Source organism: Ursus americanus, chromosome 35 (genome assembly GCF_024610735.1).
Source record: "Ursus americanus isolate L20-20 chromosome 35, mUrsAme1.1.p, whole genome shotgun sequence".
NCBI lineage: Eukaryota > Metazoa > Chordata > Mammalia > Carnivora > Ursidae > Ursus > Ursus americanus.
In genome coordinates this window covers 5333908-5356455 of record NC_142161.1, presented here as the reverse complement: position 1 = coordinate 5356455, position 22548 = coordinate 5333908, and the positions used below count along the sequence as shown (strand labels likewise).

The 22548-nt window shown below is 56.7% G+C and overlaps 3 protein-coding genes across 6 annotated transcripts; 2 read left to right on the top strand and 1 right to left on the bottom strand.

The window, feature by feature from the left end:
- Nucleotides 1-467: 467 nt before the first annotated feature.
- On the bottom strand, nt 468-7863 carry TSSK4 (testis specific serine kinase 4). Its single transcript, XM_045802693.2, has 5 exons — nt 7723-7863; nt 2560-3564; nt 1985-2199; nt 1231-1624; nt 468-787 (listed from the first exon to the last, which is right to left on the bottom strand). The coding sequence occupies exons 2-5, from the start codon at nt 2782-2784 to the stop codon at nt 605-607; spliced, it is 1017 nt and encodes a 338-aa protein (XP_045658649.2). The 5' UTR covers nt 2785-3564; nt 7723-7863; the 3' UTR covers nt 468-604.
- Nucleotides 7771-13544, top strand: TM9SF1 (transmembrane 9 superfamily member 1). 4 transcript variants are annotated; one of them, XM_045802682.2, is made up of 6 exons: nt 7771-8065; nt 8720-9081; nt 9877-10498; nt 10935-11120; nt 12041-12314; nt 12872-13544. In XM_045802682.2, the coding sequence occupies exons 2-6, from the start codon at nt 8737-8739 to the stop codon at nt 13263-13265; spliced, it is 1821 nt and encodes a 606-aa protein (XP_045658638.1). In that variant the 5' UTR covers nt 7771-8065; nt 8720-8736; the 3' UTR covers nt 13266-13544. The 4 variants fall into 4 exon arrangements, with proteins under 4 accessions (XP_045658638.1, XP_045658637.1, XP_045658635.1 ...); XM_045802681.2 differs by lacking the exon at nt 7771-8065 and adding an exon at nt 8278-8406; XM_045802679.2 differs by lacking the exon at nt 7771-8065 and adding an exon at nt 8298-8443.
- A 230-nt stretch (nt 13545-13774) lies between these two features.
- IPO4 (importin 4) lies at nt 13775-22518 on the top strand. The gene is made up of 30 exons (XM_045802677.2): nt 13775-13964; nt 14045-14131; nt 14258-14337; nt 14430-14471; nt 14871-15000; nt 15113-15292; nt 15524-15589; nt 15698-15799; nt 15886-15969; nt 16438-16602; nt 16692-16745; nt 16903-17012; nt 17311-17419; nt 17573-17702; nt 17926-18039; nt 18131-18244; nt 18487-18607; nt 18770-18881; nt 18989-19104; nt 19213-19290; nt 19367-19424; nt 19512-19617; nt 19695-19888; nt 20035-20079; nt 20438-20563; nt 20672-20880; nt 20990-21122; nt 21209-21313; nt 21963-22032; nt 22151-22518. Exons 1-30 carry the CDS (start codon nt 13896-13898, stop codon nt 22279-22281), a joined length of 3240 nt encoding a protein of 1079 aa, XP_045658633.2. The 5' UTR covers nt 13775-13895; the 3' UTR covers nt 22282-22518.
- Nucleotides 22519-22548: the final 30 nt, after the last annotated feature.

Here is a 22548-nt window from a genome sequence, read left to right as displayed (position 1 = left end):
GACGCTCAACCAACTGCGGCGCCCGGGTGCCTTTGTCGTTTCTGTTTCTAAGAGCAATAGAGGAGGGGCCGTGAGTCACTGGGATTGTTCCAATAGTGGTTAAGGTGGCATCTGGAAAAGGGAAAAGGAACCAAGATATTTCACACATCCTGATACCCATTTCAAAGAGAACAAATAATGCCATCCCTCTAGACTGAACAGAGGCAGAGCCATAACCAAACAGCAACCAGGGCCTCTACCCCACTGCTTGAACATTTAGAATGCACAGAGATGTAAAATAATGAGCATTTACTTAGCCAGAATAATGACGCTTCCCCAAAGTGGGTGTTCATCCCAGCACCCTCTCCCCCTGTGAACCATGTATGAGCTACATTGGGAATTATCCTGTTGACTTAACAGATGTCAAGATGATGGGTTACAGACTCTGGTTAGAAATCCACCTGTTACCCTCAGTAGTGTTCCCTGCTAAGGTTCCCCTGAGGAAAGAATGTCTGATCCCAGCTGATGAAACTATATCAGAAATAGATTTATTTTTGGTATAAAAGATTTTTAGCCCCAGACCCTCCTGCTTTGCTCCTCTCTCAACCCCTTCCTTCAACCACTTTTACGTATTGATTTCCAAGGATTGGTGCCGATTAGTGGTGCTGGGGGGTTGGCACATGGCCTCAAGCAGCCTGAGCTCATGGGTGGGTTGCTCAGGCTGGAACTTGAGCACCCAAGGATCCTTGATGATGTCCAGGATGGTGGCACGCTTGGTGGCTTGGCGTAGCGTCTGGAGAACCAGGTTCTAGGGCAGGGGAAAGAGAGGTCTTGGCTGAGCTCGCCCCCCATTGTGCCACACAGGCAGTGAGCAGTTGGACCTAAGAGAGAAGCAGGATAGCCCATCACACCACTCTGGTGAAAGGGGGTGTGGCCCTGATTTTATCCTGAAGAGCTGGGCATTTAACTCCCTGGCAGAGAGGGAAAGGAAGGGTACCTTGGGGGAAAACTCTTGCATAATCCCCTTCTGGCCTAAAAGAGGCTGAAACCTGCTTATGACTCACATGTAAGGTGTGGCGCCCAGGGGTGTTGCCCTTTAAGCTCCCTCCCCGCCAACTACTCTAGGGCAGGGGCTAAAGTGTGAGATGTTCTGGTGGGGAAGGGCCTCCCTAGGGTGGGGGGGGCCTGGGATGGGTCTTCCCTCCCTGTGGGTCATCCCTGAGGCCTCAGCCCTCCTGGGGGAGCCAGCACCTTGCACTCCTGGGAGATGGAGTGGTTAGATGGAAAAGTGACCTCCTTTTGAGTTTCTTTCAGCAGCTTCTTGAGATTGGTGTCATCAAAGGGCAGCCGGGCGACCACTAGAGTGTAGAGGATGACGCCCATGCTCCAGGTGTCGGACAGGAAGGGGTTGTAGGGCAAGCCCTGCAAGATCTCCGGGCATGCGTAAGCAAAGCTGCCACAGTAAGTCTGGCTGAGGTGGGTAAAGCAGCTCATTTGGCGGTAAGAAGGGCTACTGTGCCCTGTGTGGTTAGAGGGCACCATCTTGGCGAAGCCAAAGTCCGATATCTTCACGTTCTCCCGCTTGTCCAGCAACAGGTTCTCCAACTTTAAGTCCCTACCAGCAGCAGAAAGGCTGGGGGTCAGGCTGGGGAGAGGGCTTAGTATTAGACCGGGAGCTGAAGGGCCAGGGGTCAGAGGCTAGAGACGGAAAAGATCAAGTGGGAGAGAGGTGCCATTATGAGGACACGAGGTAGAGAGGAAGGAGCCATGGAGTTGGGAGAGGATGGTCCCTGAGGACCCCCGGGGGCTCGTCACTGTAGTTCAGAGTGCCGTGCTCACAGTGGGCGCTACAGAAACGTTCCTGAGCAGAGAATTAAAATAGAGCGGATGAACGGGCCTAGATAACTGAGGCAGGTCAGGGGAGGAAAAGAGGGCAGAAAACGGGAAACATGCGTAAGCCCCCTAGAGAGCCCAAAGGCCCCAGCCTGGGCGGCAGCGCCCTCACCGATGCACGATGCCCTTGCTGTGCAGGTAGGCGATGCCCAGGGTCATCTGGGAGAACCACTTGCCAGCGAGGGGCTCAGAGCAAGCCCCGTAGCGCTGGATCCACTCAAGGACATCACCGCCCTGAGCCAGCTCCAGAATGATGTATACTCGGGATGTGGTTTCGATGGCCTGGTAGAAGTTGATGAGGTACTTGTGCCGCAGGACCTTCATGACCTGGCCCCGGAAGAGGGACCCATCACACCTGGGAAGGGAGAACCCTGGCTGTGCTCCCAGCCCTCCTGCTGTCCCACGGCTAACTTACTGAGAACTCTGCAAGAGGATGAAACTCCAGAGGGCTGGGTGGTCTGTGGGCAAACCCTATGCTTTGGACTTTGACTTTGTGAAGGGCTGGACGTAGGTGGGTGGGTGGGTGCAAAGAGGTTGAATTTACATCATTTTCCTGCTGCTTAGTAAGACATTCAGCCCTGATTGGGGGTCAGGGGGTGTTCTGGCTCCACCCCCTCCTAACCATACCCCTTCTGAGAAGTCTTAAGCAGCTTGGGATCAGTTCCCTCTTCCAGCCCCCTTTCCAACCTGTATCTCACGGGGCAGGAACTTGTTAAGATAGTCCTCAGAGGCCTTCTTCTTTGAGATGATCTTGACAGCCACCATGACCTTCTGCTTTGTGTAGTAAGCCTCGTACACCGTCCCATAGGAGCCATTGCCAATGACCTTGCCCACCTCATAACCATAGTCCTCCATGACGGAGCGGTAGGCCGAGGTGGGTGGTGCTGCCTCCAAGGTGTCTCCCTTCCCCATGGTGTTGGGCTTGCTGAGAGCGGGGAACCTTGCTACTTAAAAGCCTGTTATCTGCTCAGAAAGCCAACCTTGAGCCACTGAGGGCTAGGGTACCAAAGTAGTCAGTCTCCGAATGCTTGCCTATACAGTCACGCAAGTCTGGGATGCTGGGCTCAACTCTCCACTAGGAACGTGGAGGGGGAAGAAGGGAGCAGCAGTTCTTTTTGTCTCCGCTAGCTGTTGTTACTTCTCTTCTTGGTTACGGAACTCCCCAAGGTCCCATGTTCCACATACATCACAATTCACCTTCTTTCTACCATTGGCCACAAGGCTTGAGAATGAAGGGCATTGTGAAACATGTCCCTGGAGGCAACTTCTACAGTCTGGTGAGATTCCCCCCCCCCCCCAATAGATCTAGTCCTTTCAACCATTCATGTTTATTAAGCACCCACTGTGTGCCAGGCCATGTGCTGAGTACTGGGATAAAATAGCCAATAACACCAATAGAGACCCTGTGCCCCTAGAGTTTATTATCCAGAATGAGAAACACAAGTGTGAGAATAATACAGAGAACTGCAGTGAGTGTCGTAGAAGCCTATTCTAAGGAATCTTAACCTTCTAATGCTTTTTGATCGTTTGGCTTAAAGCAACCACCTTTTTTCTTTCTTTCTTTTTTTTTTTCCAAGTTGAGCGGGGCTCGGTGGTTCTTCTGGTGGGTCTCGTCTTAGCTGGGATGGTTTGTTTCTGTGGCACATGGTCTCACTATCCAGCGGACTAGCCGAATTCCTTCACATAGTAGCACTGAATTTCAAGAGGAAAAAAAAATCAGAAATTGCATGATCAATTAAGCCGAGACTCCAAAATTGCAAAGCATCACTTCCATACCTTTATACGAGTAAAGACAGTTACAAAATTACAAGGGTCTCAGGTTGAAGGGGTGGAATGGATTCCACGAAATGCATGCTTTTCTTGCTTCCCATGACCCTAAGTTCTGTAGTTTTTCTCCTATCCCTCTAGCCATTCCTCAGACTTCACTGGAGCCTTATCTTCTCTCTCTGTCCCTTAATCATATCTTCATGGTTCTACCACAGGCCTTATTTCCTCAGAGCTTTATGTCCTCCCATTAAGATCTCACCCAGTCCCAACACCAGTTATTACATCGATGCTGACTGCTCCTAATCTCATCTCTATCCCAGAGGTCGTCTGAAGTTCCAGGGCCGGCATCCAGTTGCTCACTGAACATCACATGGACATATCTTTCGCGGGTATCTTAAACTCACTATGTCCAAAGGTGAACTCTTCGTGTTCTCGCCCTAGACTTCCTCTTTCTGTTGTTGTTGTGTGTGTGTGTGTTTTTAAGATTTTATTTATTTGTTAGAGAGAGAGAGAGAGAGAGCACAAGCAGGGGGAGTGGCAGGCAGAGGGAGAGGGAGAAGCAGGTGGGACTTGATCCCAGGACCCCAGGATCATGACCTGAACCGAAGGCAGTCACTTAACCAACTGAGCCACCCAGTGGCCCTCTGTTAAGTTCTGTACTCGTCTTCAGTTTACACCCCCAGTGTCATCCTAGACCCCTCCCTCTGCCTCAGCCCCTACATCCAATCTGTCACCTCTTCTACTTCCTAGTTACCTTTAATAATACATTCCAGGCTCTTGAAGCGGCTGCCACGGCCTTACGTCAAGCCTCCATCAACTCATTATTCTAGCAAGCTTTCTATTCCCCTCCAGTCTTCACCCTGAACTCCAAGGCATAACACTGATTTTATTCCACTTAAAACAATTTAATGCCTCCTCATTCTCCTCAGGATCAAGTCCAAATTCTTTTATATGGCTTCGAGGCTTTCAACATCTGACCCTGCTTACCTCTCCAATTTCATCTTTTTTTAAGATCTTATTTTTATTTATTTGACAGAGAAAGAGCCCAAGTAGGCAGAGCAGTAGGCAGAGGGAGAGGGAGAAGCAGGCCCCCTGATGAGCAGGGAGCCCAATGCGGGGCTCGAACCCAGGACCCTGGGATCATGACCTGAGCTGAAGGCAGATACTCTGCTGACTGAGCCACCCAGGCGCCCCCAGTTTTATCTTTTAACATACATGCAATGCTCCAGTCAAACAGAATTACCTTTCCTTCATTGTTCCCTCTGTCCTGGCAAACCCCTACTCTTCCTTGAGGACTTAGCTCATGAGCTGTTTTAAGGACACCTTTACTGACTGCTCAAGCCCAAACGGAATGTTCCTCCTTCCTGGCTGCTCCCAGAGCCCCAGTACTTCGTCACAGCATCTAACGTAGTGTCTGTAATTGTGTTCTTTCTGCTTGCATCCCCCACTAGGACTGTAAGGGAAGTCAGCTGACAAGAAGAGGGAGATGAAGTCAGAGATTTGAGAAGAATGGGTTGTGGAGAATGGAAGAGAGCTGATGTGGAAAATGAGCAGGATCACTGGGCAGCACTGGGGGTCCAACTGAGGGTAAAAGCACAATTTACAGACATGTGATTTTAACACAGTGTTAAGATTTTTTTAGAATCTTGGGTATAGGTGCTTGAATATTTTTTTTTTTAAGATTTATTTATTTGACAGAGCACAAGCAGGGGGAGCAGCAGAGGGAGAGGGAGAAGCAGGCTCCTTGCTAAGCAGGGAGCTCCATGTGGGGCTCGATCCCAAGACCCTGGGATCCCGACCTGAACCCAAGGCAGATGCTTAACCGACTGCGCCACCCAGGCGCGCTGTTAGGTGCTTGAATATTGACAGATGAACCCAAGATTAAGGTTTCCCTTGGCAGCTGGAACGAAAGAATGGAAGAGAGGCATCAAGAACGCAGGCAAGAATGTGGCTGAGGTGATGGAATGCGGAATCTAAGCTGCGTGGGTTAGACAGACAAGCTAGGAAAAGGCCAAAGGGAGAAAAGGAGGGGCTGCAGGTCTCAGTGAAACGGGAGAACACGTTTGGAGGGAATAACAGAGGACAAGAGATTGTGGTCTCTTGCTAGAGGGGTTACCTGGATTTAAGACTGCGGGTGTGTGCAGGGTGGGGGGTGGCACGCAGGGGAAAGAACAAGAGAAGAATCAGATTTATTTTCTATCTCCCAAAAAACCCAACTCCAACAACAGACTGTGCTGTAGGCTACTGGTAAATTCCTGTTTATTGACAGCCTGCTGATCCTGTCGGCAGGGTAGTTCCACAGTTTGCTGGAAGCCAGATCTCCAGTCTCCAACCACCAAGATGAGTTGTCCGGGGCACACCGTGGCAGGGAGGCCCGCCCAGCCCCACCCATCTTCTGCTCCTCTGGATAGGTAGCTGGCCCGAGGATAGGTGGCATGGTGGCAGCTCTGTCCTCACCATGTCCAGCAGGTAAACCAGTTCATTCAAAAAATGTGTATTAAGCTGCCTACTTTATACAAAAGCACTGCTAAGTCCTGAGGATATCAAGATGGATAAATTACAGTCTTCCTATGAGTAGTTAGTAATTAGCAAGGAAGACAGACCCATAAGAAGTAAAATAACAGTACAGTGAGATGAAGTGCTATAAACAAAGACTGGAAGATGTGGAGGCAGGCTTTATAGAGGAGGCATTTGCACCACTCAAGAGGAGTCTCCAGGCAGGTAAGTAGGGAATGGTAGATTGGGCAGCCTAGGCTGAAGAAATTATGAGGCTTGCGGGCTTCAGAGAACACGACATTCAAGATTCTAATCTGAATACAGGATAGGGTTCCAAAGGGTAACGTACCTGGAGAAGTAATAAAGATCCAGGTCTGACAGGCCTCATGTACCAAGCTTTTTAGAGTTTATCCTCTGTGCTCATGGTCCAATTTTGGTCAAAATGGCCAAAGTCAGAGCCTGTTAAAAAATAATGATGCCTAGTCACCCCCTCCTCCAAGATCCTGATTTCGTGGCTCCAGATCTCTGTTTTTAATAAGCTTCTAGCTGAATCTGGTGCACATTAAGATTTGAGAACCACTGTTGCAGGAAACAGTATATACAGTGTGTGTGTGTGTATGAATCTTTACAGCAGCAGATGGAAAATGGATCCGGGGGGGGGGGGTGACCAGGAGACTAGCAAGGTGGCTATCATGGTGATTTAGGTGAGAAAGGATGGGACCTGAACCAAGGGAGCAATGGAAGGCAAGTCCTTGGGAGATACTGAGGAAATAAGAGCAGGGGGGCTTGATGGCATTGATCTGAGGAGGCTGGGGGTTGAGACGGGGAGTAAGTGAGAAAGAATCCCAGGTTTCTGGCTTCTCTGTTACTTTTCTCATTACCAAATTCACTGATTATCTAAAAAACTCAATCCCCTACTTCCTAGAACCTCACCTCCTCTTGCAGGGAGGAGGGCTGGGTCAGAGAGGGCAGAAGAGGGTCAATGGAGGACTTTTCAGGCCAGGAGCCCTTGTGATTTTCCCTTGTAGGACTTCTTTCCCTGGGGAAAGGGAACATTAGTCTGCGTCCTTACATGCTGCCCCCAGGTGGCCAAACGGAAGTCACTGCCCTGGGTGTGATCTTCAAAACTGCCCTAATGGCAGAACCCCTTAAAGTAGCGGAGACAAAGGTAAACTTTTCCAAAATAATCCGCAATACAAAATTAAGAAAAGCCCGAACACATACAGATAAATACGAACAAAAACACTGAAAGAGTCGAACGTATGCCAAGATTCTTTACCTGCAAATAACAATAACCCTGTCAGGCTGCCCAACTCACCAGATAATAGGGCTGACACCCTGTCTGCGTGCCTCCGCACCAGACCTGGCTAAGGTTTGCCTATGTTCAAACAAGGGACTGTCATTACGTGGCCAGGGAGGCCTCCAGCGCAGCCTCGGGAAGATATTTTTATTCATGTATTTATTTTTCGGCGGGGGACCATTCGTGACGGGTTGGGAGAAGCAGTGAGGTGAGATCCAGATTCCAAGACCCTTGCACGGCCAGTGCCCGCGCTGTCCTAGCACAGAGACACCCAAAGCCTCACTCACCCCCGCCCGGGTCGGGGGCCATGGACCGCCTCTCAGAGCTCGCCCTCTGCAGTTGGTGGCGAGCCCCATTGGCTCAGCCGGCAGATGCTCCGGGGCGTCCACCAGCCGCCACCCGGGCTCCGTCTCCTGGACAGTCACTGGATGCGTGCGGCGGGCACCGCTCCCCGGCTTCCGCCGGTGCCCCAAGTCTTCCCGGGTACGGGCGTGCGGTCCGGAGGCAGCCTCAGGCCTAGCCCCTGCCCGAGCAACCGTCGGCGGAGCGGCGCCGGAGGCGTGGTCCCCTCTCGGCTCCGGGAAAGGAGCTTTCTGCTGGCCTGAGGCCCCCGCGGGCGAGGCGGAAGTGGTAAGACTGACGTGTCCTGGGCCGCGCTGCAGATCGCCGGGAGGGCGCCCGGCCGGGGGGCGGCTAGCCGAGCCTTGCGGGCTCTCCGGAGCCGGGCCGGCCTCCCGGCTGGACAAGGCTCGTCGGGAGCACTCCACTAAACCGAGTGCGGCGTCCCGCGTGGTGCGGCCGCAGCCGCTGCGATCAGGCAGCGCGGCGGCCAACCCCGTGGAGGTCGGTCGTCAGGTCCTCTCCGGGCCGCCGCTAGCGCGCCGCTCTGGGGGAGACCCGGGCAGGAGCCCAAGGGCAGCTACGGGGCCGTAGAGGCCGCGGGCGCCGCCTCGGCCAGCCCTACCCGAGCGGTGAGGACCCCGCGGGTGCCGCGGGAAGGTGCTCGAGGTGCGGGGCCGCGCGGCGTTGCCATGGAAACGGGCTGGGGCGCGCGGGGAGGTCCCGGGCAGGCGGGCTGCGGGACAGGGACCCCAGATCCAGAGGACGAGGAAGCAGAGGCGGACAGAGACAGTATTGTGTGCGGGTCGGGGGCGGCCTTCCGAGGGAGGGTTCGAGAGGCCAAGGGGAGTAATTGGAGCTACGGGGCTTGCTTTCCAAGGACCGGACTTGGCGCGTCAGCCAGTTGATCCCTGGTTTTCATAACTGCAGGATTCCCCCAAACAGGTTCCACTGCCTTAAGGATGACAGTCCTAGGGCACCCGCGGAATTGGAGCTGCCAGTGGTTGCCATTCCTGATACTGCTGCTGGGCACAGGCCATGAGCCAGGGGTGGAAGGTGTGACACACTACAAGGCCGGTGACCCTGTCATTCTATATGTCAACAAAGTGGGACCCTACCACAACCCTCAGGAGACTTACCACTACTATCAGCTTCCAGTCTGCTGCCCTGAGAAGATCCGTCACAAAAGCCTTAGCCTGGGTGAAGTGCTGGATGGGGACCGAATGGCTGAGTCTTTGTACGAGATCCGCTTTCGGGAGAATGTGGAGAAGAGAATTCTGTGCCACATGCAGCTCAGTTCTGCACAGGTCAGCCTCTCCACATTGGCGAGCACTTAGCCCTCCCTCCCAGGGACCAATAACAGTGCCTTCTAATTTATGGTTTTATAGCACCTCTATGGAAAGGATCTGACTTGATTCTAACTACAACCCTACTGGTAGGCAGGAGGACAGGTGGTATTACTTGCATTCAGTTGAGGAAGAAACATACTTGCTCAAAAGTGACTTTTCCAAGACTACATGGATTTTGAATTGCAGAGGTGATCCTAGAGCCCAGGGCTCCTCACTCCAAGCTGCTCTGTTGGTAATAAGATCTCAACTGTCACTCCTGCATAGTTGTTTCCTTCCAAACCTACCTCTTGGCTTTCTTAACTAGCCCTTTTACACTCTTATCTTTCCCTGTGACACTTTTTTTTCTTTAGCAGATCCTATCTTAGGGCACTTTTCTTCAGTCTACCCCAGACCTTCTTACACCTTGCCTTTCTCCTTTTTCTACACCCTAACCCCTGTCAAGTCATATTGTTCTTCTTGAAGAATCCCAGCATACTAGGATCTAACCCAGTGGTTCTCAACAGGGGGCAGTTCAGTTTTGTCTCTCAAGGGACACTTGGCAATGTCCGGAGATGATTTTGATTGTCACTATGGGGGGTGCTGCTGACATCTAGTGGGAAGAAGCCAGGGATGGTGCATATTACAATGCACAGGACAGCTCCCCACAATAAAGAATTATCCAGCCCCAAATGTGAGTAGCGTGCAGGCTGTGAAACCTTGCTCTGACCCTCTGCCCGGAGAGGCCTTGTCTGACTCCTGACCCGCTCTTTGTAGGTGGAGCAACTGCGCCAGGCCATTGAGGAACTGTACTACTTTGAATTTGTAGTGGACGACTTGCCAATCCGCGGCTTTGTGGGCTACATGGAGGAGAGCGGCTTCCTGCCTCACAGCCACAAGATAGGGCTCTGGACCCATTTGGACTTCCACCTAGAATTCCATGGAGATCGAATTATATTTGCCAATGTCTCAGTGCGGGACGTCAAGCCCCACAGCTTAGACGGGCTACGACCTGATGAGTTCTTAGGCCTCACCCACACCTACAGTGTGCGCTGGTCTGAGACTTCAGTGGAGCGTCGGAGTGACAGACGCCGTGGTGACGATGGTGGTTTCTTTCCCAGAACACTCGAGATCCATTGGTTGTCCATCATCAATTCCATGGTGCTTGTGTTTTTACTGGTGGGTTTTGTGGCCGTCATTCTCATGCGTGTGCTTCGAAACGACCTGGCTCGATACAACCTGGATGAGGAGACTACGTCTGCAGGTTCTGGTGATGACTTTGACCAAGGTGACAATGGCTGGAAAATTATCCATACAGATGTCTTCCGCTTCCCTCCATACCGTGGTCTGCTTTGTGCTGTGCTTGGTGTGGGTGCCCAGTTCCTGGCCCTTGGCACTGGTGAGGTGATAAAAATTAATCAGGGATTTCTCTCAAGGGGTAGAACTAAGCAGGTGGTTTGTTCTGGAAAGATCTGCAGATCTTCTCTTCTGTCCAAGGTGAGGGGCAGACCTAAGGGGTGGGGTGGCCTTGGAAGGGATGTGTATGGGGGCACATGGGTGGCTCAGTCAGTTCAGCATCCGACTCTTGATCTCAGCTCAGGTCTTGATCTCAGGGTCATGAGTTCAAGCCCAGCATGGCATGGAGCCTACTTGAAAAAAAAAAAAAAAAAAAAAAGGATGTGGCTCTTCAGTTGTGGGTTTGCTGGACAAGAGAATTAGGGGATACTGTTTTCCTGGAGACCTTGGGTCTGGGTGAAAGGGGAGTGATTCCTCTGAAATTGCCAGAAAAGGGATAGGTTGAGACCTGACACAGGCTTTCCGCTACCACCCTGCAGGCATTATTGTCATGGCGCTGCTGGGCATGTTCAATGTGCACCGTCATGGGGCCATTAACTCGGCAGCCATCTTGTTGTACGCCCTGACCTGCTGCATCTCTGGCTACGTGTCCAGCCACTTCTACCGGCAGATTGGAGGCGAGCGTTGGGTGTGGAACATCATTCTCACCACCAGCCTCTTCTCTGGTGAGGACTGCCCTTTCCCTGGTGGGCTGGCCTGGTGGGCCGATTTGAGGAACTTTGAATACATTGTGGAACCTGGGATAGAGTTAGAGTCAGGCTTTAAGGGAATAAAAATAGGCAAAAGAAACAAAACCATTCAGAAGAATGCATTTCTTTTGCACAGTCAAAAGTTAAGTCCTTAAAATATTCTAGGCAGCATGTAAGCACTTGACACACCTTCATCTCATTTAATCCTCACAGTAACCCTATGTGGTAGGTAATATTATCCCCATTTTACAGATGAGGAAATTGAACTTCAGGCTGGTTAAGTAATTTGCCTGACATTACACTCCTAAGAGGGAGTGGAGCAGGTTTCAGACCCAGGCAGTCTGACTCAAGCGCCCATATTCTCGACCATTATGTGAAGAGCGAAATAACACTCTGGAACTTATTTTTCGATACTCCCCCTTTAAAAAATATATATTTTTTTAATTTGGAGGTGGCTACCCGACTCTAGCCTTACAAGCCAGTTTGTCCTTTCAAAGGCAGTAGTGGGTGCATTCTAAGCTTTTTGTGTTCCCAATCCTGTCTGATTTATATTTCATCACATTTATGTTTGAACCAGAGCTTTCTGAAAACAGGGCCTTAATCCAAAGTGAGTCTCACGCTCGGAATCAGGGATGCCATGGCAGGACAGGACCTTGGAGGCAGGTGGATTGTGTCACTCTTAGATCATTACGTAACAACTGCCTTGCTCTTTAATGATAATGGATGGGGGAGGGGTTGTCGGTAAGATAAGGCCCGGGAAACCGCGGGATGTTGAAGGGCGAGGTCTGCCTGGGAGCAGGATGCTTCAGCCCTCTCCGTTCGGTCCAGTCTGAGTGTCTGGCCCCAGGGATGTAGCTCCGCCTGCTGACCCTCCTTCTGGGGGCCCGTCCCTGCAGTGCCTTTCTTCCTGACGTGGAGTGTGGTGAACTCGGTGCACTGGGCTAATGGTTCGACACAGGCTCTGCCAGCCACCACCATCCTGCTGCTTCTGACGGTTTGGCTGCTGGTGGGCTTTCCCCTCACTGTCATTGGAGGCATCTTCGGGAAGAACAATGCTAGCCCCTTTGACGCACCTTGTCGCACCAAGAACATCGCCCGGGAAATCCCCCCCCAGCCCTGGTACAAGTCTACGCTCATCCACATGACTGTTGGAGGCTTCCTGCCTTTCAGGTATCCTCCCTTTATGCCACAGCCGTCAATCTCAGGTTCCTGACTTTTCCTTTCCCAGTACCCTGACCCAACAAGAGGGATAATCTCTGGTTCAGCTTTACCAGTAAGAGATCATGAAATGGGTCCTCCTTTCTCCAAGCAGGACTCCGCTTGAAGCAGTTCACAGGTGACGGTGTCTCACCTAGAAGGCTCGCCAGAGACATTGCTCCTGTCCCCATGTTTCTGCTTTCTGACTTTAGTGTCCACAGGGACCGCGTGGGGCTTGAAGCGTATTCAGTTTGTTGAGTACCTCTGGTGCCAGGCAGATAAGACAGCAGAAGATAAAGCAGACAAGATCCTTGCTCTCCACCGGTGAGAGCAGATGTTCTTGAAATGAGCACCGCTAGTCATGGGGAGAAGAGTCCCCATGGGGCCAGGAACTCCAGGGCAGGGAGTGGAGTGGACCCACTTTCCACAGTGACCCGTGCCATGCAGGGGTGGTGGCTGGGCGTGGAGCTGGCCGCTGTGCCGGCGGCGCACAGCCCTTTAACGCTGTGTGTCGTCTCTTCTCTTCACAGTGCCATCTCTGTGGAGCTGTACTACATCTTTGCCACAGTCTGGGGCCGGGAACAGTACACTTTGTACGGCATCCTCTTCTTTGTCTTCGCCATCCTGCTGAGCGTGGGGGCGTGCATCTCCATTGCGCTCACCTACTTCCAGTTGTCTGGGGAGGATTACCGCTGGTGGTGGCGATCTGTGCTGAGTGTTGGCTCCACTGGGCTCTTCATCTTCCTCTACTCCGTCTTCTACTATGCCCGGCGCTCCAACATGTCAGGGGCGGTACAGACAGTAGAGTTTTTTGGCTACTCCTTACTCACTGGTTATGTCTTCTTCCTCATGCTAGGCACCATCTCCTTTTTTTCTTCCCTAAAGTTCATCCGTTATATCTACGTTAACCTCAAGATGGACTGAGTTTTGGGGGGCAGAACGATTGCCCTTCTCTCCCATTCTTCACGTCCGGAGGCCCACTGATCTCTCTTACCCACGTCTCTTCTGATTGAGTGACTGAATTGTGTGATGGCGTTGTTGCCTTCCCCTTTGCCCTTTGGGCCTCCCTTCCCCCGGAGGGCCTGGAAATTGCAAATCTCTATTATATAAGGAGTATATATTTGAACTTTGTAAGTTGCCTTTAGTTTTGGTCCTGATTTTTCTTTTTACAATTATCAAAATAAAATTTATTAAGAAAAAGGATCCTGTGGTTGGAGGGTTTGGTCTGGATGTAGCAACTCGAGCCCTGCCGTTAAGGGCCCTGTCCCTTAGAAAGCCCGGTCGGCGGCGGAACGCACGCAACGCGAGTTCTCCGCGGAGCTTGGGAACTCTCGGCCGGGGGAACCTGCCTTGCCGGGGCCTGTTTCCGCGGCTCGGCGGGCGCTCAGGCCGACGGAAGCGGCGAAGCCCGAGCTCCCTGCGGGAAGCGGGTTGAATCACCCTGGCGACGGGCGGGGCGCGCAGCAACGCCCTTTCCGCCGGAAGCGGGTTTCAGGGCCTCCACGTGCTGTCCCTCCCCCAGCCCGACCCAGTAGCGGCGGCTCGGCTGCTGCCATGGAGCCCACCGGGCTGGAGCAGATCCTGCGGGAGCTGCTGCTGCCGGACACCGAACGCATTCGCCGGGTACGGGACAGGGGGGACCCGGCCGGGGCGAACGGGAGGTGGTGGGAAAGGCCCGACTCTGACCCCGGGACTCCTCGCAGGCCACGGAGCAGCTCCGGACCGCCCTTCGGGACCCGGCCGCCCTGCCCGCCCTCTGCGACTTGCTCGCCTCGGCGGCCGACCCTCAGGTGAGGCGCCTGCCCCTTCCCGCGGAGCGTCCCATAGTACGCCACCGGTCGAGCCCCAGCTTGCCCTCTGCGGCCCGCCCAGCACCTTCCTGCCCGGACCCTCACATGCGTGCTTCCTCGTCCCAGATCCGCCAGTTCGCGGCCGTGCTGACCCGCAGACGCCTGAGCACCCGCTGGCGACGGCTGGCGGCGGAGCATCGGGAGAGGTGGGCGGGGCCAGGGGCGGGGCGGAGGCGGCTCCTGGGCGGGCCAAGTGCCCACACCTGCCAAGTGCCCACACCTGCCACCTGTGTTCCAGCCTCAAGTCCCTGGTCCTGACCTCCCTTCAGAGAGAGACCGAGTAAGTGCCTACCTGCCTCCCAGTGGGATCCTGACTGACTCGAGGCTGAGACCCTGTGTGGGTTTCTGCCTTGTCTTTCAGCTCCGGACAGGGCCGGGGAGGGGGAAGGATGTCAGCTCTCCACCAAGGGTGGAGCAAGGGTTCTGAGACTGTGTTGAAGACTGAATTTTATGAGAATGGGCTGTGATGGTCTGCCAAACCCGAATCAGAAAAATGGAACCGAAATTCAGTCTGCGTGAGGCCAGGCTCACCAGATTACACACCCACCTTGCTGCTGGTCTCCCTATGAGCCACCGTCTTATGTGTCCCAACTTGGCAGACCCTCTGTCCTGGCCAGCGTGTGCTGGGGAGGGTATTGGAGGGTGATTGGGGGTGGGGGGCAATCTCTCCTGTTTGCAGGCACTCCGTGAGCCTTAGCCTGGCCCAGCTCTCAGCCACCATTTTTCGAAAGGAAGGCCTGGAGGCCTGGCCTCAGCTCATGCAGCTTCTTCAGCACAGTACCCACAGCCCCCACATCCCAGAGAGAGAGGTACTAGCACATGCTGGGTGGGTGGGTGGGTGGGAGGGAGGGAGAGAGGGAGGGACTGAGAGGCTGGGTAGACCATACAAGCTTTTCTCTCTCATCCCCTACACCTGGACAGATGGGGCTTTTGCTGCTAAGTGTGGTGGTGAGCTCCCGGCCTGAGGCCTTCCAGCCCCACCACCGGGAGCTTCTTCGGCTTCTGAATGAGACCCTTGGTGAGGTGGGGTCTCCTGGGCTCCTCTTCTACTCCCTGCGCACTCTGACCACCGTGGCCCCTTACCTGGGCACTGACGACGTGGTGAGATGTGGGTCCTCACCTTCCCTGGCTCCCTGTCCTCGGGCCTTCCACATCCTCGCCCTTGCGGATGCAGAACTACTTCGGGCTCTTTCTCTGCCATTTGTCATCCCTAACAGTTGGGGATACTGTGGGTGGCTGGACCTGGGCTCCTCCTGTGGCCAGGCTTTGAGGAAGCTGCCAGCTTCTGGGGCCTGAGATGAGCGAGCATGCATTATGCTTTTTGCCCTCCAGCCTCTCGCACGAGTGTTGGTGCCCAAGCTCATTGTGGCCATGAAGACCCTGATCCCTATAGATGAGGTGAGGACAACATTCAGGCTAGAGCTCTGTTGAGAGGAGAGTACAGGAGCACACGGCCTGGTCCCCTGAAGAAGAGCATGGCAACCCTGTGACTTGTCTGTCTGGCAGGCAAAGGCCTGTGAGGCTGTGGAGGCCCTGGATGAATTGCTGGAGTCAGAGGTGCCCATCATCACCTCCCACCTCTCTGAGGTCCTCACATTCTGCCTGGAGGTGAGCGGGGGATGGCCACGGCCTCTGCTGCTTGTTTTGCTGGGAGTTTCCTTGCCTGTCTCTGATTCAAGTTACTCTCTGGGCAGGTGGCTAGCAATGTGGCTCTAGGTGACGCGATACGTGCACGGATTCTCTGCTGCCTCAGTTTCTTGGTTAAAGTCAAGAGCAAGGTGAGTACTCTCTGATGCACATTACTGCACCCCCATTTCCATCCTTCGTCTCAGTCCTGGGACATTTTGTTCATCTCAGGGGTATCTTTAAGTATTCAAGACTTGATATGGCCTCACCCCAGCTCCCGGCTGGGAGTTTGGGAATCTCCTGCTGGACCCTTTGTGGCCTAGGAGGCTGGAATTTTTTTCTTTTTTTTAAGACTTATTTGTTTTAGAGAGAGAGCCATGTGCGCACGAGCAGGGGGAGGGACAGAGGGAGGGGAAGAGAGAATCTCAAGCAGATTCCCCACTGAGTATGGAGCCCAACGCGAGGCTTAATCCCATGACCCTGATATCATGACCTGAGCCGAAATCAAGAGTCAGACGCTTAACCGACTGAGCCACCCAGGCGCCCAAGGCTGGAATTTTTAATATGAGTCCATCTCGGGAGCAGATTCTCAGGGACACGGTTCCACCTTCCCTCTCAAGGCCTTACTGAAGAATCGTCTCCTGCCGCCCTTACTACATACCCTTTTCCCCATTATGGCTGCCGAGCCTGCCCTGGGCCAGCTGGATCCTGAGGACCAGGATTCGGAAGAGGAAGAGCTGGAGATTGGGCTGGTGGGAGAGACCCCCAAGCACTTTGCTGTACAGGTGGGATGTGTGACAGGGGTAGGGGCAGGGCATTAGGTCGCTATGGGGCAGAGATGGGTTCCAGCAAAGTCTTCCTGTCATCTTTTCAGGTTGTAGACATGCTGGCACTACATTTGCCCCCCGAGAAGCTCTGTCCCTTGCTGGTAAGTGTTCTCTGTCCTTCTGGTGCCCCTGTCCCCCGGCGTGCCTAGTTTCCTACCACTGAGGATATTTGGGCCCTGGCAGGTGTGGCGGGCCAGTTGCCGCAGGAATGGGCAGACTTGGACCAGGGTTTCAGGGGCGTACTATCCGTTCCCCTAGATGCCTATGCTGGAAGAGGCCTTGCGGAGTGAGAGACCGTACCAGCGCAAGGCTGGGCTGCTGGTGCTGGCTGTGCTGTCCGATGGAGCTGGGGACCACATCAGACAGAGGTGTCTGTTCCTGTGTCCTGGAGTGAGGGTGGGCCGCGGGGAGGACCAGCACACGGCCCGTGACAGTCCTGGTCTCTGCTTGTTGTTGGAGCTCAATTTTCAAGCGTGTTTCCCCTCAGTCTCGAGTGCCCGGGTTTGAAAGATAATTGAAACGGCCACCTCAGCTCTAGAACCAAGGGGTGGTTCGTCCCATCTGGTGACATTTCCCTGGTCTCCCTGGGGAAAGGAGGAGAAGGGCTCAGCCTAGGGCTTTCTGGCCCTGCCCCTCAGACTGCACTGTCTGCTTCCGCCCACCCAGGCTGCTGCCCCCGCTGCTGCAGATCGTGTGCAAGGGCCTGGAGGACCCCTCACAGGTTGTACGCAATGCCGCGCTGTTCGCCTTGGGCCAGTTCTCGGAGAACCTCCAGGTCAGTGAGACTGAACGTGGGCGGCCGTCCCTGGGGCCAGCTTCCCCTCAGCTTCATCTCTTCAGCCATCCCTGCCGCCGCTGGCACTTAGGGGGCTGCTTTGAGGGCACACCCCTGGCCGGCTGACCCTGGGCCCCCTTTCCCCTCCCCCAGCCCCACATCAGCAGCTATTCGGGGGAGGTGATGCCACTGCTCCTCGCCTACCTGAAGTCAGTGCCTCTCGGGCACACAAACCACCTCGCCAAGGCCTGCTACGCCCTGGAGAATTTCGTGGAGAACCTAGGTAGGTGATGGCGCTGGGGCACGGGAGGGAGGGGACAGAGCTGTAGCTTTGGATGAAGGGGGTGGGACGCGCAACCCCCCGCTCCCCGAACCGCTGTCTGCAGTGGGGAGAGGAGCGTGGCAGGCCCCCAAGGAGCCCCAGGCTGGATGTTCAAGGTCAGCCTGGAGGCCCCCAGAATGTAGGAGACCTGGACCGGGTGTTAGAGGCTTGCCCTTTCCCACAGGGCCTAAGGTGCAGCCCTACCTTCCGGAGCTGATGGAGTGTATGCTGCAGCCTCTGAGGAATCCCAGCAGCCCCCGGGCCAAGGAGCTGGCCGTGAGCGCCCTGGGGGCCATCGGTGAGGAGGAGGAGGCACGGACTGGGTTTCCCCAGGGGGCCTGTGGCAGGCGGTCCCCCTCCAGCTCTGATTCGGTCCTTCCACCCCACAGCCACAGCTGCCCAGGCCTCCCTGCTGCCCTACTTCCCCACCATTATGGAGCACCTGCGGGAGTTCCTGCTGACGGGCCACGAGGACCTCCAGCCTGTGCAGATCCAGAGCCTGGGTGAGTGAGGGGCACAGGCAGGGTTCCCAGTGCCGGGTAGGGGCTGAGGTGTTCATGGAGATCCATCCCCCAGGGCAGCACAGCTATCTTCTGATCAAAGGAGGCGCTCTTCCCACCGCTTTCTAGGCGTGGTGGGATTCCGGAATTACCCCCAGCCACCGTCTTTGGTCCCCCAGGCTTTGGCCTTGCGCCCCTCTGGCTCATGTCGCATCCTAGTACTAACCAAGCCCTTGCCCCCACAGAGACGCTGGGGGTGCTGGCTCGAGCAGTGGGGGAGCCCATGAGGCCCCTGGCTGAGGAGTGCTGCCAGCTGGGGCTGGGCCTGTGTGACCAGGTAGACGACCCTGACTTGCGGCGCTGCACGTGAGTGAGCCCCCACCCTGCCCCTGCCCCACGCCTCCTGCCCGCCCACCGGATCCGCAGCCCTGAGCTCAGAACCCGGTCCTCTGGTTCTGGACGGTGGGCTTCCCCGTTCTGTCTGGCTCTGGCGGGCGGGACCGGACGGCTTCCACCTGCCTCCACCAGGTACAGCCTGTTCGCAGCCTTATCGGGGCTCATGCGTGAGGGCCTGGCGCCCCACCTGCCACAAATCACCACACTCATGCTGTTGTCGCTGCGTTCCACTGAGGGCATTGTGGTGAGCAGAGCGGGTGGGCTGGGTGACTGGGGGAAGGGCAGCCCCGGGGTGGCATTCGTCTCCTGGATGTGGCTGAGCCGGGTCCCTGCCGCGCCCCCTCTCCCCAGCCTCAGTACGACGGAAGCAGCTCCTTCCTTCTGTTTGACGACGAGAGCGGCGGGGAGGAAGAGGAGGAGCTCATGGACAAGGACGAGGAAGAGGAGGATGACTCCGAGATCTCAGGGTGCGGAGGAGTGCCGTTCTAGTCAGGGGAACCCTGGCTTTGGGCGAGGGCCCCATGCCGGCCCTGCCCCCCTGGGGCCGGATCACTGCCGCCTCCCCCTTGCTATAGGTACAGCGTGGAGAACGCCTTCTTTGACGAGAAGGAAGACGCCTGTGCTGCTCTGGGGGAGATCTCTGTGAACGCCAGGTGAGCCTCGGCCCTTTCCCGACACTGGGGACCCCGCCTGGGAGCTCCTCCCCCACGGCTGTGTGTGTGTCCACAGTGTGGCCTTCCTTCCCTACATGGAGAGCGTCTTCGAAGAAGTGTTCAAGCTGCTGGAGGTGAGAGGGCGGGGGAGGGAGCGGGAGGGGTGCTCGGGCCAGGGGCCCCGCGGCGGCCATGACCACGGCAGCCCGTCCCGCCCGCAGTGCCCTCACCTGAACGTGCGGAAGGCAGCCCACGAGGCCCTGGGCCAGTTCTGCTGTGCGCTGCACCAGGCCGGTCAGAGCTGCCCCTCGGAACCCAGCACCGCAGGTGAGAGGGGGTGGGGCCTGCGGGGACGGCGGGGGGAGGCAGGGCCTGACCGGGGCCTCAGCCAATGATGTCCCCAGCTCTGCAGGCCGCCCTGGCCCGGGTGGTGCCGTCCTACATGCAGGCGGTGAGCGGCGAGCGGGAGCGCCAGGTGGTGATGGCCGTGCTCGAGGCGCTGACGGGGGTGCTGCGCGCCTGCGGGCCCCTCGCGCTGCAGCCCCCCGGGCGTCTCGCCGAGCTCTGCGGCGTGCTCAAGGCCGTGCTGCAGCGGAAGGTGCGCGGGGCAGGCGGGCTGCGGGGCGAGGAGGGGGCCGGCCCGAGCAGGGAGGGTCGGGGGCTACAGGCCCGCCTTCCCCCTCCTCCCCAGCGCGGAGAGAAGGGGCGGGAGAGCCCGGGCCCAGCTGAACTCTCGTCCCGCAGACAGCCTGTCAGGACACTGACGAGGAGGAGGAGGAGGAAGAACAGGTGAGAGCTACGGGCGCCCACTGCGGGGCCAGGCTGTCGGGGTGTCCGCAGCGTACCTGGGCTTGGCCTAGGGAGCCGGGGCTGCTGAAAGGTTGGTAATGGCTCTGACGGATGCGGCTCTGCTCCCACGAAGCCGGCGGCGGGTCAGGAAAGGCTTTCTGCAGGCGGGGGTCGGGGCGTGGGGCCCTGGGATCGAGAGGGGAGACTGGGCGCGCCAGGAGAAAAAGCCGGGCTTCCCACGAGCCCAGCCTGGAAGGGGCCAGTCCTGGGGACCACCTGTGGTGGTGGCAGGGCATCCCGGAGGTGCCCCCGTTCGCAGAGCTAGCCCGCTGCTCTAGCCCCTGCCCTGGCCCCGCAGGCCGAATACGATGCCATGTTGCTAGAGCACGCCGGAGAGGCCATCCCTGCCCTGGCCGCCGCAGCGGGGGGAGACGCCTTTGCCCCCTTCTTTGCCAGCTTCTTGCCATTGCTGCTGTGCAAGACGGTGAGTGCCCTGCACCCTGGCTTCGAACCCCATCCCGCCCGTGCGCCCTGTGCCCAGCCCCCGACGCATTCCCAGTCCCAGCCTGCCTTGCACTCCTCCCCCCACCAGAAACAGGGCTGCACGGTGGCAGAGAAGTCCTTTGCCGTGGGGACGCTGGCAGAGTCCATTCAGGGCCTGGGCAGCGCCTCAGCCCAGTTCGTGTCTCGGCTGCTCCCCGTGCTGTTGAGCAGCGCCCGGGAGGCCGACCCCGAGGTGCGGAGCAATGCCATCTTCGGGCTGGGCGTGCTGGCGGAGCACGGGGGCCACCCTGCTCAGGAGTATCCTCCGCGTGCGGGGGGGGGGGGGGGCGGGGGCGGGGGGGAGAGCAGCCCTGGGACTTGATGGGAGAGGTCTTTCTGTGGGCCTGTGCCTTGACTGTGGAACCAGATACTTCCCCAAGCTGCTGGGGCTTCTGTTGCCCCTCCTGGCACGGGAGCGCCACGATCGCGTCCGCGACAACATCTGTGGAGCTCTGGCCCGCCTGCTGATGGCCAGTCCCACAAGGAAACCGGAACCCCAGGTGAGGGATGGGGGCAGGGGCTGGGGCTGGGGCTGGGGGCAGGGGGTGGGGGCAGAGCAAGGGGCCTGAGGCGTCTGTGCGTCCAGGTGCTGGCGGCCCTGCTGCACGCCCTGCCGCTGAAGGACGACTTGGAGGAGTGGGTCACCATGGGGCGCCTCTTCAGCTTCCTGTACCAGAGCAGCCCCGACCAGGTAACTCAGGGGGGAGCTTGATGCCCCGGTCAGAGGCAGGGTTGGTCTTCCTTGTAGCTGACGCAGAGTCACAGTCTAAACTGCCCTTGGACGTGCCTTTGTCATGCAAGGGTCGGCAGCCGGGCAGTAACTGCAGCGGAGGGGCCTCCTGTCACCATGCAGCGTTTTTCCCCAGGGGGGCTTCATCCTCCCTGGCCTTCTGCACCCTCTGGTGTGAGCCAGAAGTCCCTGCTTCCCTGGACTGACGTCCTGTACCCGGGCTCCTTCACACTGTGTTCCACGGAGCGTGGGCACCTCTGCGCCACCCCCGTCCCTTCCAGTCACAGCAGCTCTGCTTCCTGAATGCGGTTCGTCCTCGCCAACCAGCGAGGGGTGGACTCGTGTTCCCGTGCTCCCGGGTCGCCCACCTCTGCCCTGCACCGTTAGAGACCGTCGCGTTGGTGCGCCTCCCGAGTGTCTGGGCTTCTTTTGGTCACCATCTGTCTCCTTCAAAAAAAATTACTCCCACCGTGCTGCATGGGTCCTTCTTGGGTTTCCCAGTTGTCGTGGATGTGAAACAGTAGGATGCGGGAGGTATCGCTGCCGAGAGACCCTGCCTCCCCTTGGGCCGAGGGCCGCCGGCACCGAGTCAGGCTTTCTCCCCCCGCAGGTGGTCGACGTGGCTCCTGAGCTCCTGCGCGTCTGCAGCCTCGTTCTGGCTGAGAGCAAGATCCCACCAGGTGAGGGCGGCGGGCGCGGGCAGGGCCAGGGCGAGGTGGGGAGCAGCGCGGCGCACAGGGCCCGGGCCAGCTAGGGATTTGGGGGCCAGTCCTCCCCGATGTCTCCCTCTCCACCCAGACACCAGGGCCGCACTGCTGCTGCTCCTGACGTTCCTGGCCAGACAGCACACCGACAGCTTCCACTCGGCCCTGGGCTCGCTGCCCGGTGACAAAGCTCGGGAACTCCAGGCCGCCCTGGGCCTCCCCTAGACTGTGGGCTGCAGCCGGGCCAGAGAGAGCAGAGCCTGCCCAGGCCCCAAGACCACCTCTCAGCCCAGTTTCAGCTCGCGCCTTACCAAAGATTCTGGGCCTCACACCCACTTGCGGTCTCAGCCCCGTTTGCTGCCTTACAGGGGTGTCCCTGGGGCTGATCTGTTACGCTGTGGAACAATACAAATGGAGTCCTGACATCCTCCCCTAATAAAGGCAGTCCAGTTTCTGCTTGAACAGTAGCCCCAAGAGCAGGAAGCATCGAGA

Excerpts from the sequence above, each read along its gene's own strand:
- IPO4 (XM_045802677.2), top strand. The coding sequence starts at position 13,896 with ATGGAGCCCACCGGGCTGGAGCAGATCCTGCGGGAGCTGCTGCTGCCG. Across the intron at positions 14,338-14,429 it reads GCGGCGGAGCATCGGGAGAG|CCTCAAGTCCCTGGTCCTGA; the intron begins GTGGGCGGGGCC and ends CCTGTGTTCCAG. Across the intron at positions 21,123-21,208 it reads CAAGGAAACCGGAACCCCAG|GTGCTGGCGGCCCTGCTGCA; the intron begins GTGAGGGATGGG and ends CTGTGCGTCCAG.
- TM9SF1 (XM_045802682.2), top strand. The coding sequence starts at position 8,737 with ATGACAGTCCTAGGGCACCCGCGGAATTGGAGCTGCCAGTGGTTGCCA. Across the intron at positions 10,499-10,934 it reads GTTCCTGGCCCTTGGCACTG|GCATTATTGTCATGGCGCTG; the intron begins GTGAGGTGATAA and ends ACCACCCTGCAG. Across the intron at positions 12,315-12,871 it reads GGAGGCTTCCTGCCTTTCAG|TGCCATCTCTGTGGAGCTGT; the intron begins GTATCCTCCCTT and ends TTCTCTTCACAG.
- TSSK4 (XM_045802693.2), bottom strand. The coding sequence starts at position 2,784 with ATGGGGAAGGGAGACACCTTGGAGGCAGCACCACCCACCTCGGCCTAC. Across the intron at positions 2,200-2,559 it reads TCCTGCCCCGTGAGATACAG|GTCATGAAGGTCCTGCGGCA; the intron begins GTTGGAAAGGGG and ends TTCCGGGGCCAG. Across the intron at positions 1,625-1,984 it reads AGCAAGGGCATCGTGCATCG|CCTGACCCCCAGCCTTTCTG; the intron begins GTGAGGGCGCTG and ends CCCTCTCCCCAG.